Source organism: Xiphophorus maculatus, chromosome 1, assembly GCF_002775205.1.
Source record: "Xiphophorus maculatus strain JP 163 A chromosome 1, X_maculatus-5.0-male, whole genome shotgun sequence".
NCBI classification, from domain to species: Eukaryota; Metazoa; Chordata; class Actinopteri; order Cyprinodontiformes; family Poeciliidae; genus Xiphophorus; species Xiphophorus maculatus.
This window is the reverse complement of record NC_036443.1, coordinates 14,862,640-14,876,377: the sequence shown is the minus strand read 5'-3', so window position 1 is coordinate 14,876,377 and position 13,738 is coordinate 14,862,640. Positions and strand designations below refer to the sequence as shown.

At 37.3% G+C, this 13,738-nt stretch overlaps 1 protein-coding gene across 12 annotated transcripts in view; it reads right to left on the bottom strand.

Moving 5' to 3' along the window:
* huwe1 (HECT, UBA and WWE domain containing 1, E3 ubiquitin protein ligase) overlaps nt 1–13,255 on the bottom strand; it is a 40,959-nt gene extending 27,704 nt beyond the window's left edge. For 7 of the 12 annotated variants that reach the window (XM_023337397.1, XM_023337458.1, XM_023337447.1 and 4 more), the window contains exons 1-19: nt 13,215–13,255; nt 11,351–11,419; nt 5,555–5,604; nt 5,317–5,386; nt 4,618–4,716; nt 3,925–4,131; nt 3,657–3,809; nt 3,506–3,568; nt 3,308–3,385; nt 3,159–3,209; nt 2,911–3,079; nt 2,730–2,830; nt 2,404–2,554; nt 1,766–1,893; nt 1,538–1,678; nt 1,343–1,448; nt 414–521; nt 226–327; nt 5–85 (exon numbers count right to left, since the gene is read on the bottom strand). In XM_023337397.1, the coding sequence (XP_023193165.1) occupies nt 5–85; nt 226–327; nt 414–521; nt 1,343–1,448; nt 1,538–1,678; nt 1,766–1,893; nt 2,404–2,554; nt 2,730–2,830; nt 2,911–3,079; nt 3,159–3,209; nt 3,308–3,385; nt 3,506–3,568; nt 3,657–3,809; nt 3,925–4,131; nt 4,618–4,716; nt 5,317–5,361 (1,783 nt within the window). In that variant the 5' untranslated portion in view covers nt 5,362–5,386; nt 5,555–5,604; nt 11,351–11,419; nt 13,215–13,255. Of the gene's footprint in view, nt 1–4; nt 86–225; nt 328–413; nt 522–1,342; nt 1,449–1,537; nt 1,679–1,765; nt 1,894–2,403; nt 2,555–2,729; nt 2,831–2,910; nt 3,080–3,158; nt 3,210–3,307; nt 3,386–3,505; nt 3,569–3,656; nt 3,810–3,924; nt 4,132–4,617; nt 4,717–5,316; nt 5,387–5,554; nt 5,605–6,679; nt 6,984–11,350; nt 11,420–13,214 lie in introns of those variants that run through there. The other 5 variants (XM_023337418.1, XM_023337452.1, XM_023337465.1 and 2 more) reach the window with 5 other exon arrangements.
* Between the last annotated feature and the right edge of the window lie 483 nt (nt 13,256–13,738).

Here is a 13,738-nt window from a genome sequence, read left to right as displayed (position 1 = left end):
ATACCCAGGAGGAACAATGAGGGGCCGTAGTATTCCGCATTACTGATGATGTGTTTAAGTGAGGTAGGCAGGGACCCGTCCATTACTAAACCCACAGAAAAAAATGCAATTAACAGCAGACAAGATGGTTGAAATGTGCAGACTTTTAGGAAAATCTTTAAAAAAATTAAAAAATAAAGCAACCTACTATTATAATTAATGAGAGACATCTTGTCAATAACCTACCATGACGAATGCCATCAGAGAAGGCAGGATCCTGGATGGCTTTCTTCAGGAAATTTAGCATTGACTTCAACAGAGCGGCCCTCTGCGGGATACACTGCATGCCTAAAGGAATATCATCATTGTGGTGAAACAGTAGCCATAGCTGTTTTGTTTTTTTGTTGTTGCATTTTTATGAATGCGTCGTTTACCTGTGCGAGGCGTGTTAGAAGAACTGCTCTGTGCTCGGTGATCGACCTCCGGTCTGGAGCCAGAAGATGATGATGGTCCAGGGCTACTCTCCATGGCAACTTCTGACACTATTGTGAATTAATCATGTCATATCAAAAAATAAATAAATAAATCAGCGAGCGTTTTTAATTTTAAGTTTTTAACAATAATTGCACTAATAATTGGGTGTTTCCCTTCACACTAAAAACTATCCAGCTGTAGAGCATGTGTCAAAAACTACTGAGGTTTCACTTTCTATCAAAGTGAAACCCAGTAAGCATAAGATATATTTACGTCTCATGATTACTGCAGATATGAAAGATATTAATTTCTATTAGTCATCCCTTTCTAAGAATCTTCCAATGGATTCAGATTCAATGAATTGAGAGTTCAGCACAGGAGAAAAGACCAATTATTTGTTGTTATGGAAGCAGTCTTGAACAATAATTATTTTGTAACAAACAACGAGATCAAACTAGGAGGAGCTTTAAGATGATGACTTAAAAACATATGGACAGACAGTTGTTGAACAGATGAATGACGGGATACAATGAAGAAATTAAAACCTAAAAAAATAGTTCCCACATACCAAAAACAAAAGATTATTCACACAGGGCACATTGGGCTCATCAATGGATGCTACTGATAATAAATGTGGATGACTAAAACTAAAGATATGAGTAAAAATCAGGATTGAGATTGATCTAAAGATTGGATACATTTGTGGATTCCATCCTATTTTTTTCCACACCAGATTCTAACTAGCCTCTCCTCTCTATCAGATGAACTGTCTCACTTTTCTCTTACTAACCCTAATAGTCTCTTGTGGTGTTTGTTTATATAATTCTGAGTTCAGGTTTTAGTATAAAAGTGAATGTAAAGTTTGATAAGTCCATGAGTTCCAACTTACGCTCCATGTCTGTGTCCATGTCCTCAGACTCCACAGTTGCACTAGGCCTCTGGATCTTTGGCTTGATGACAAAAGGGCACTCTTTCCGCGACAAGTCCACCTCATGCTACAAAGAGACAGTAACTTGGTGAGTAATGACAGCAAGGAAGTGCAGCTGGATCAGAACTAAAGAAAAACTCAATTTGTATAACTCGCCTCTAGTCTGCAAATGAAGATGGAAAGGCCGCTGTGGGACTGAAAGGCAGCCATGTCAAGATTGGTGATGAGGTCCACAACCCGTACTGCTCGTGTCACAAAGGTGATTTGGTCCTGCTCATCGCCCAAGAACTTGATCACCTAAGACATAAGTGAAAATTAGCAATCAATTTGCCCCAAATGAAAACTTTTCAGTTATGAATATTCATTATTATGATCTGAATGTACCTTCAGAAGGGCTTCCATCATGCCACAGGAAACGAGGGCTTCGCCTCCAGCATCATAGCTAGCCAGGTGGTAGAGGAATGAGAAGAGCGCTGTGGCAAACTGGTGCGGGTATGGTTCCATGGAAGGATCTTGGAAAACAAAATTTCAACAATTCAGAGTCAAATGTCCACCTGAGTCATTTCATTTAATTTAGTTTAGTATACAGACTAGAGACAAAGTCACAGAGCACAATTCATTTCTTTTTCAGTTCAACTTTTCAACAAATTGATGAAATTAATGAAAAAAATAAAACGAATTTTTAAACAAACAATTAAGTAAATGATTTCTATAGCAGAAAAGAACTGTGAACATGTAAAGGCAATGCAGAAAACAGATAAAATAAATAATTATAATTGAGTAATGTAATTATAACCAAATTCAAACATGGAATACTGTGGATTTAGTAAGTTTGCTGCTGCTGCCCCTCCTCTGGTGATGCAAATCACACACTCCAAATTGGGAGATGTTTCACTCAGATATAAACACAGTAACCACAAAAGTAGCTTTATTAAAATTGCAAAACATAAAAGCAGAATGTAAAAGTATCACTTGAGTAAATAAGAAAACATTTTAAAATTCCAGATTTAAGAAATCCTCACCAATCATTGCTTGTATACAGTTGCGCACCAACACAGGCAAGAAGCCATGATAGGACGCTGTGCCCGTGCAGTCGATGATGTTTGAAAGCTTGGGTGTCCTCTCCAGATGGACTATTGATGTTAAAGTGCGCAGAGATGCTGCTTTGATATCCTGAAACAAAATCCAATAATGCATAAAAGACATGAATATAAGTAGAAAAAAACTACCCCAAGGAACATCTAATTATCTGAAAGCAATCTTGGTATCTCTTCCAGTTTTATAAATACAATGTCTGTGCAAAAGAAAGTTGGAAGTCATTGAGCAGAAATAGCAACTAATTTCTTACCACAAGCTGTTTATCTGTAATCTGCAAGACGTCCACCAGCTCCTCTATCAAGCCGTTATATAAAATACTGTTGGCTGACTCTTGAAGTGCATTTGAATACACTGAAAGCAAATAGAGAAATTAAGAATAGAGTAACTGCAGAAAAATATGCCTTTTTCCCAGAAATGATGCTTCTACTCACCCAGTATAGAAATGGCATGTAGTCGAGCCTGCACGGCCTGCAACCTCTTTTTGTGATTTGAGAAACCATGGGCCAGACGAATGTGAGTGAACAGAAGTGTCTGCTTGTCTTTAGGGATGTTGTACATGACGGTCAGCGACTCCATGATTTCAGATGGACTTTCTGAAATCTATCAAACATAACATACCATGTGTAAAAGCGAAGTCTCATTATCTTTATAAGCCGTATCAATTCCATTATAACAGTACCTTGTCAAGCTGCTCGATGTGAATATAGTGTAGTGTGTTACTACTTGTCTGCTGAAAAAATAAAAATTTAGAACAATTACATAAAACCTAAGGTAATATATTAGTTGAATATCTGCTAGTTTAATTAAATATGACTGCTTGACCTTTACCTTTCTATCCACTTTGACCTCTGGGCCCGGTTCAGCGTAAAACTCAAAGTGCAGTGTGGTGGCACTTGGAGGATACTTCTGTTCATAAACATACAAATAGAAGTACATTATTACTATACATATATGCTGCTAGTAATCCTACTAACCGTCATGATCTAAATAGTTAGCAACTGGGCATCACTGTATGAGCATTTATACCGTCATAGTGAGATCCCTGCAGCATTCAGCCAGGCCAAAGCCATTCTCCTTTCCTCCCCAGCTCTGTAGGAAACAAATAATGTAAGTTTCGATACCCCAAAAATGACAGCTACACTGATGGTGATGAGAAATGGAGCATCATTGTGTAAACCTCAGCCAGGTGTTGTAGGCGAGCCAGGAGAGGTGTTCTTTTATCAGATCCAAGTCTTGTGATATAGTTGGAGCGTTTGCTGAACACATACAATAGGTTCAGCACAGACAGGACCACTTGCATGTCGCATGATGCTAACAAGGTGGTTAAGTGCTGCAAAGGAGTGAGAGCAGAGATTACAGAGGGAGGTAGTTAGCACATGGTGTCACTTTTTCTTCTGAGATGGAAAGAAGAAAAAAACATAATGGTCCAAAGTGTATGAGCCCACCTCTATGGAACTGTAGAGATGTCTAGAGAAGCTGTACTCAATGAGCAGAGCTGTGAAGTTAAGCACTGCCAAAAGCAAGGCTTTGAGCTGTCCATTGTCTGGACGGTCACACACGAGCAACCATGACATATTCTCCACTGTCTGGCCTGCATCGCACAGAATGCCATCAAAGCGATCCAGCAGATCCACCCAATGGTAGAGCTCACACTGTCGACCAAAACAGAAAAAAAGTGAAGTACTCACAACCCTAACATTTTCCTAATTGCCATATGGAAATTTGCCAAGTATCTGAGGAAGTGATCGATATCAATTGGCTCACTGTATGACAAGAAAATAGATCCAACATGCCAAAAACAATCAAAAACTTACAATATTTGCACTGGACAAACTGGATTCATCAGTGTATGGTGGTGATGATACACTTAGATTAGTAAAATCAAATCAATCAAAAATAGTAAAATAAAATTTACTTACTTTTACTTAAGTAAAAGTAAGTAAATTTACTTTTACTTAACCAAGAATAGAAATACTGTATAAGAATCAAAAAAATGTGTTGGATACAGCTGAAATCTGATTTCAGTTTAAACTGCATTGCATGAGCATGATAACCACAACTTCATTGTCAAAAGGGCATAGGTAACAGAAAACATTAAGGAAAGATACATCTATTTTAACAGTTTTGTTGGAAAGTACCTTGCCAATGTTCCAGGTCTTGATTTGTTGCAGTTCAACCAATAGCTGCTCATCATGACATGCCTTTAGCTTCTCTATAAGAATCCTGCAGTCAGCTGGCTGTTAAATCAAAAATCGGCAGAAACAGCAAAGTCAACTTACAATAGAAAAAAAGACCTGTGAATACTTTGTCACTTTACAATTGTGCACATAAAATCCTGTTTACACTTCTTTAAAAGCAGATAGACTGGGCTAAATCTGCAGTAAACGAGATGTATTATATTCTTGCTTTATCACAGAAATGGCTGTGATAAACAGAACTGAATCTTAAAAAAATACCTAATGTATTTGGCTCAATGGCTAATTTAATTTCAAACATTAAAAATTATTGCTGTAAAGAAATCATAACTTAAGCTATTATTAATTACATAACTAAGTTTTATACCAAGTCAAATTTTTAAATAGTCAAGAAAGCCTCTGTATTAATCATTAATTATCTTTTTATGAGATCTCATGATATTGCAATGGAAGAACTGAAAAGAAAAATTCAATTTACAGTAAATGTTCACAGTTTCAAATATATAAGGTAGAAACCAAAATTAGACTGAAAAGATTAACTTGAAATCAACTGGGCACTTAAAAGTTTGAACCATGTTTAAGGTACAAATTCATAATGCTGCACTTTAAAAACCCCTCATTGTCAATTTTAAGCACACTCACAGCTTCCGTAGGCGTTTTCTTTAATTTGCTTCTGTCAACCTTCATTGTAGAGATTTTCTGTCTTCTGCTCCTTTAAGAAATTATGAAAGTACATCAGAATACACACGACACAAAATATGTTTAGAAAATGTATAAATAAAACAAATATTAAAATTCACACATCTAAAACAAAAGTAAAAAAAGGATGCATAGATAAGAGTTCAACTAAACTGCTGGAGTAAAGAGTTAACATACTTACAGAAAATTATTTGGCAATACCCAATTCAGAGCATCTTCCAGTCAGGTTACCTGCAATCAGCAACACAGTCCCTCACATCAGAAAACAACACAGATGCAGATGGTAAATTCAATTCTGCAGATATGGCTTACATTATTTAAAAGCACCAATTTATCAGCAAAGTACACAATGTAGCCTACCAACAGACTGCTACCTCCATACTTAAAGAGTTGTATAAAGCACGGACTGAAACATCACAGGAAGGTATTTTAACCATGCAATTACTATTAAAAGACTCTTCATGAGATCTGATCAATATGTGGTTATAGCTGCACATTTCCTCTGTTTATTGAAACGTCTAATCATCACAAAGCAGACCAGGGCAGGACATTAGCTGTTAGCTTGAAAGCATCATGCGACACAAAGTTAATTAAATTAAAATAACCCCATCTATCAAACCCAAACTCTGTTTAAAAAGACTCAAGTGAGATATCACTTAAACGTAACACCAACTTCACCGCAAGCTTGATCCATCATTAACTCTCCGACATTACACTGATCAAAGTTATAGCCTCCTCGCTAAACAAGCTAACCTCACCATAGCATCCCGTTCTTCGCTCAATGTTAACTTGTCACTTTTGATTTGTATAATTTTAAAAATTAATCTAAACAGATTTGGTTAGTTGGTTACCCAGCGACAACCAAAAAAGAACTGCACATATCTGAGAGAACAATTTAGCGACTACCTCGATCGATAACGTTTCTACGGATATGTTAACCACTAACAAGCTAACAGCAAGCTACCGGTAAACTATTAAACGTTCTCCCGTGTAAATGCTAACTTATTACTCGTAAAAGTCAAACAAACCACAAAACAAAACACATTTGTAATAAATAGCCAACTCGCGAAATGTATCCAAACAGAAATCGACCAGTTTTTACAAATTGTGCCAGAGCTGTCAAACAGGAGCTCACAGATTCACCAACCGCTCCTAACCCGGACTATTCAAAAATACAGGTCGGGGATCAGCAGGCCGCAAAAGACCTTACAGTACACACTTTTATGCTGCCCCCTCTTCAGCAGGGAAATAACCAACAAACACCCCTTTGGGAACAGCGACAGTGTCGTGGTTGTATATAAAATACCTGAAAAGCTTGAAGACTCTCCGTTAGGAATCAGTTTATCCAAATTTTCACAGAAACACAGTCGCGGCACGCGCTAGCTAGCAGGCTAGCCACCGTTGGTTGGACACCGAGCCGAAACGCAAAATAAGTCGCTGAATCATTGTCGGACTGGTCTAACGTGACACTGCGGCTTTGATTCTAATTTACGATCGAGCAAACTGACGGCCGACAACCAAGGCTAATAAAAAGTCCAGTATGTTACTCTATACGCGCCTGTTTCCATAGTTCAAAGCCTTTAGCTATTGGCACTGTCATGACCGGGTAGTGTGCAAAAAGTGAATAACGGTACCACTGCTGGGAGTGTGTAGCCGCCGCTGTGTTTTTTTCAGTGCATATTAATATGGACCAGCGACGATCTTCAGAATGCATCACAGTAACACATCATGCAGAGTACACCCAACAAACGACCAAACAGGAGGAATAAAGAAAATGTAAAAAGTGACATTTTCATTTGTCCCAATGAGCTACACAACCCAGAACATCATGTCTCTGCTCTCAAAAGACGCATCTCTTAATACACTGCTGATGAAAACAGCTGAGCAACAACGCAATCAGAACCACCACAACTAGACACCATGTATACACAAAACATATTCTATAAATTAACAGCAAGTCAATGAAACTGGAGGACATCCTCATGTTTCCACCCACAAATAGTTCATTTATAATTTTAGGCATTTGTGATTGAAGTGAGTCAGTACTGATGAAAACCCCATTAAACTGTTGTCAATAATTAATCCACAATTACTTTATCAGTGACAAATATAATGCCAAACTCGAGTAGGAAACAAGTGTTTCGTTTTTTTTTAAGAGCAAGCCAAATAAATATACATAAATTAGATGTCAGATATGTAAATTATATGTCAAAAGAAGATTTTGATTTAAAAAGAGCACATCCTAATAGTAACAATTCATGAGTAACTTGTGAAGAGCTGTGACCCCACGCCCCCCAAAAAACTCACCTAAACAGCTTAATTCCACTTCAACAATCTTTGAAAAATGTTCAGCATTTTTAGTCGTTACCATGAATGTCAGTTAATTAACTTCTAATATTTTCTTTATTCAGCCAAAAGATCATATTCTTTACTCTAAAAGAGGGATTTTTGAAGTGTGGGGTGTGTACGGGGTGTATTTTCTTCCATAAGGAAGAAAATATAAAACTAGAAAAAGCAACTGCAAACATTTAACCACCTTCACCAAGCCTATCCCAGTAACTAAATGGATAGATTTTTAGTACTTAACTCTATGGTGAGCAACTTGCCAATTGCACCATCCATGACCCTTTGAGTGGAGTCACATTCAAACTGGACGAATTGCAAAGTGCTATTGTAGAGCAAGTCCACCTGTACTGACATTTATATAAATCCTTTATTACGCCTTATCTTGAATACTGCACCAACGTAAAGTATAAAGCCATAGCGCATGCTCAACGCGAATCTCAAAAAGCAAAATAAGAACTTAGACTTAAGGAGAGACTGTCTAGACTCTAGGCGAAGCAAACTGAAAAAATAAGAGACCATGACCATGATTATTTTAAGTTTGGAAGATGCTCCACTGCCAGAGTATTGCCTGCCAAGCCCAGGGAATTTGAGAGTAGGCTAAATGAACCGTCATAGCAGAAAGTGGTTTGTAATTTTAGCGCTGTAAATGTCAAGGAAACCGAATCATCATTTCATGTGGTGTTACACATTGCTAAAGCAGGTAAACCCCACAGCATCAGTGAAACACGTATGACTGGAACATCAAATATAGCAACAGCTAACAGTCTACAGAAATAATAGCAATAACAATTTGCTTTCAGAGGAAGAGGGCTAGCTTTCTCAGACTTTGAAAACCCCTGCTCTAGAATACATATACAGTGAACCCTCGCTATATCACGGTTCACCTTTCGCGGTCTCGCTGCGTCACGGATTTGCATCGTGCATTGTGTTCTGCATTCTGATTGACTAAACAGTCTCTCCGCTTTTTCTCTACTTGTGTGTCAATAATGTTGCGGTTTAATATGTACATGTACGTAAAACAGCTTGCCAATTTCAAAAATCTTTTTGCCCAGAAGAAAAAAGAGCGACAACAACTACCAGTAACTATGTTCTACTCTCGAAATAACACACCTGCACCGCGGGCCTTAGAAGAAAAAAAACGCGACAGAGCGGAGTCAGGATGCAGCGGCTCAGTCAGAAGAGCAGTGAAATACATGTGAGTCACTATTTGTCCTACTGTACTTTGTTGTTCTTTTTCATAATCATTTTTTCATTTTCTCCCGTTCTAATCCAATGACTCGGGTCGCAGTGGGGCGGTGCTGATCTCCACAATTTGAAGCCTTCAGTTCGTATTGATGATTAAAATTATTATTTTACAGTACAGTAGTTATTTGTAAAAAAAAAAAAAATGTTTATACAGTACTTTTATTTGCTAAACAAATGCTTGGGCCTGTAAAATGTTTTGTTCTTTGGTTTCAATGTATTATGGAGTATTTCATTGTATAATAATTGTAAAACATAAAGTAAAACTATATGGTTATTTTCATAAATTTCTCTAATCCTCAGGCAAATCAAATGACGTTTTGTCAACTTTAACAGTAAGCACATTCTTTGCAGTCAACAGGAATTAAACACATCAGCAACAGATTATATTCTGAATATGTTCTTGTTATCTGAAACTTCCAACCCACAAATGCAAAACAACAGAAAGTTGTTTTATTGTGCGGCCGAAACAGCTAGTAGCATAATCACCCATCCAGCTGTTGGAAATAAAACACCTACCGTGAACTCACAGAGTAACAAAGCTACTTTTATTTCTGCGTCCATGAATAATTTAAGGAGGTGGAAGCATTTGGAACAGGAATTTATCAACATTGATTGAATTTTTTTGAAATGCTACTGATCATTTTCAACACTTACTAAAAGAGTCACCATGGTTATGTTTTATTTTTCAACAAATTAAGAGACAAATATATGAACTATTTTTAAGTTAAATTAAATGTACCCTACAATGATATTACAATGTAAAAAAAATAATAATAAAATATAGCCAGAGTGGCTGATTAAATTTGAGGAAGCACAGGTTAATAAGCATTATCAATGTATTCCAAGGCTTTTAAAAAGAGCTAACATTTTTCATCACTGTTTCTATGGCAGAAAAGATGCCAATGTGACCATAGTTTTCTCCAGCTTTATGACAAAGTATTACATCCCCTTCCCCACACACGCTGTCGCTGCACACTACTGGGTCAGCTGACTGAAATAAGACTGCCACATTTTTCCCATGCTGAAAGTCCAGTGGGGATAATTGTTGCTCTCTTGTTTGAAAGAAGGCAGACTATATTTTTGTTCAAAAGGTTTTAAAACTATGCCAATTTCTACATATTTTAACTTAGCTATATTTTTACTCAATGTAATCAAACTGTGAGAATCTTGTACAAGCTCATGCCTAAATTTGAGTTAAAAGTTAACATTATGGCAGTGGAAATACCACTGAATCATCAGCCCAAATGTAAAATAGCACTGGAGTTTAATGCAAGAGACTGAAGCTGATAGAAAGATATTCTCCTTGGCTCTTAGTAAATATGAATGTTGATGCTGGGCAATACCAAAGATATGACATCTTACTTGTATATTATTTTACTGAATAAATCAGTTTCTCTTAGACTTAAGAACTTTTCAAGGTATCATCTATAGGAAAGCATACTGAGTTTGCCTGGGAAAGCTTCACTTTCCCATCATAACACCAAAGAGGACGTGGGTTAAATACAGACAATTTGCAAGGTGCAGCTCAATCCAGCCAATAACGACCCTGAATCTAAGACATTATTTGCCATTTTTGTCTGCATAATATATCTTTTCCTACTTCTATGGTTTCTTTTTATGTTAAGTCTTATGTAGATTCCCAGAAAGACACCCAAAGTAACTTTCTGGGTGTTTACAAAAACATTTGAATCATTTAATTCATAAAATATCACATTCCAATTTCAAATATCAAGAACGAAACAAATACAGTGACAGAATTCAGATGTTTTTCAATAAAACAACTTGAATTTCATCTGTATGACTGTTTAGATTTTTTTCTGTAGTGTCTTAAGCAACAAGTGCTGAAATTGGTGCTTTACAGATAAATCAGAATCAGCTCAATTTGCAAAGTTTATACACACAAATAAGGAATTTCACCTTAGCTTCACTTTGCTCTAACTTAAGACATTTTAAAAATAAATAATGTAGGAATTAACCTTTTGTTTTTTGTAAATGTGAATATACAGAATGTTTGTCAAAAGTGGAAGAAAAGGTTCCATTAGTGCAAATGTGCATTATATTGATCTGCGAACATTGACTGTTAGAGTGACAGATTATTTATCAGGTAGGAAAATAAGCTGTCTGTGGCAGCTGTTTTTGCAAATAGCTCTCTGTACAAACTGTGTCCAGGATGTGTGGGGACTGCAGAGATGTTGGCTACACTTTTCCTCAAATGAATTGAAATAAATCTTGTAACTCATAGATATACATCTCTATTTTCCTTTATGGGCTACAGTTAGTTGATATTAAGCATAAGAGGAGGTAAAAAGATAACATGGGTTTATGTTTGTGGGGCATCGACTGAAATGCGTTGGAAACGAGCACAAAAGATGCTCAAGGTACATACCAGAAAATGCTTTGGTTCATCAGCATCACCATTCTTCCATTTGTTTGCTTTTGATTTCCTTTACACGGTCTGGAAATAAAATGACGTATGTAAATTAGATAACAAAACTCCCACTGATACGTCAACAAAAAATGAGGTGCCCAGCATCTAGAGTATGTTCGCCAAACTAAATTAAAGTTTATTCTGTGAATTTTATGGAAGAACATAGAGTATAGGACTATGCAATGGGTTTTCAAGTTCTTATGTCATTTCAACGGTCAGTAATTGAAATATGCCTCAGCAGACTTTAAAGGCAATTTGCATTGCGACTTTAAGGCTCCCTTCTAATTTGAGCTGCCATAATTCTTTCTGGCACAGATTCAACAAGGTGCTGGAAACATTCCTCAGATTTTTGGGAAATATTTACACAGCACCATCTTGCAATTACTGTGGATCCGTGTAGTCTACTTTTAGCAGCTCAAGTGAGGTTTTACAGTAAGGTAAGACCAGTTAGATCAAGGGAACATCAGTCAAAAGAGGAATTTGACATGTTTAAAAACAACACTGTTGTAAACTACCAAACTGGCAGGATGGAGTCATATTCTGATGCCAAACTGCAAACGTAAAACAGAAATTCAGACATGTTATATCACCCATTCTTGGCTAGTAGGTCTTAAGGGCCAGCTGGTGTGTCTGATTTGCTTCAACATTTGCCATTTTGAGGTAGGGGACTTTCATTTTGGCATGAATTTGCAACATGAGTTTTCAGTTTCTTTTTCACGTGAACCCAAACCGACCAGAAATCTGGTTATTCTTAGTTTATGCAGAAATAAAATAAGAATAGCCTTTTCTATATAGAAATATATTGCACAGCCTCGCTTACCAAACACCAACACATGCGGGACACATTCAGAACCACTACAAACAATATTTTAATCAATTTCTCAATTTCCTCCTGTTACAGTCACATGCCTCGCCATGAACCACTGTCACGTCATTGACTGATGCGACAAGGCAGGTGAACAGGTGTAACTAATCTGAGATTTATTCATCTAGTTTACAACAGGTCTTGCTGTTCCAACTTTGTTACCGTCACTTGTTCTATCAGATCTCAAGTCCAAACCTACACCGAATCAGAGATACTGGAGCTCATCATTTTAGTGTGAATGTGGAAAAACACCTTGCATCATTAGTTATTAGCAACTGACGTCATACACAAACTCAAGACAAATAAATCCTGCACGAAAGAAAAACAAGAAAGTTAAAAGGAATATATTGAGTATTAGCAGTATAGAAACGATTCAAAGTTTCTTTGGCTAGTTTTACTAACATTAAACTACATAACAGACTTTTCGGGTTGCCACCTACGCAGTTTAAACTGCTGTAGGCGCTAGTGTTAGCAGAGTTAATAGCTAGTTACGCGACGTTCCTCCGGCTTCATTCAGCCTTGAAGGCTAACGTTAGCAAACAGCGAAAAGTCAAGTTCCGGACCAGATACACATTTTAGCGTTTAACAATTACACTGCACTTACCAACGACAATTAATGCCAAATAATCTATGACTGGGTTTGACTTTCCGAGCCTGCCCACATACCTATACACAGAAAACTTCAGTGTTGGTGTGAGCGACGGGTATGTTTGAGAGCTTCGGGAAGCTAACAGGCTAGCACCAAGGGCTGCGCACAATGCTCCATCCGTCAGATCATGGCGGTATGCATAGCAAAGGATGCATTCTCCACTCCTTAGCACAGGCTAGTTTCTGCTGTGTGATTCATTGACGGGCGATTCAGAAACAATGGCTGCTACAGAGTGGGGAACAGGTGTGACTAGAGAGAGCAGAAATTCATGTCGGCACTGCTTATATGGAATAAGGCTTTCTGCTTACCTCGAAATGCGTGTTACATCCACTTCTCCATCTTGCACTAGAATGTGGTAGGACAGTTTGGATCTCGCGAGAATACCTGCTGTTGGCGTTAACCCAGGGCACTCCCTTGCGATTGTTGTTATAAGACAATCGTTTCATTTGGAAGAAGAAAAGCAGGTTACTTATTTGCCATCACTGCCAATCTCAGGCTCATAATATATTGCAAAACCGAAAGCACAGGGAAAAATCTCCTAAACAAAGAACATAGTCAAAATGAACGCTTGCTAAGCTTCCTAAAATAACACTGACACTTTTATAGGAATTCAATTTAAATTCAGACGTGTTCAGAAATACTTTATCGGAAATTTCCATAGGGAAATTAAAGTTCTTCATAGTTATTGTAGATATGACCATGGGGAGGAAGAATATCCTGCATTGATCTGTATTACAGCAGATCTGAAGAATTCTGATCTGCAATAAGAGAGGAAACTCTCTTATTGTAATGTAATCTTGTGAAAGGAATGCACTTAAGTGACATTATATTC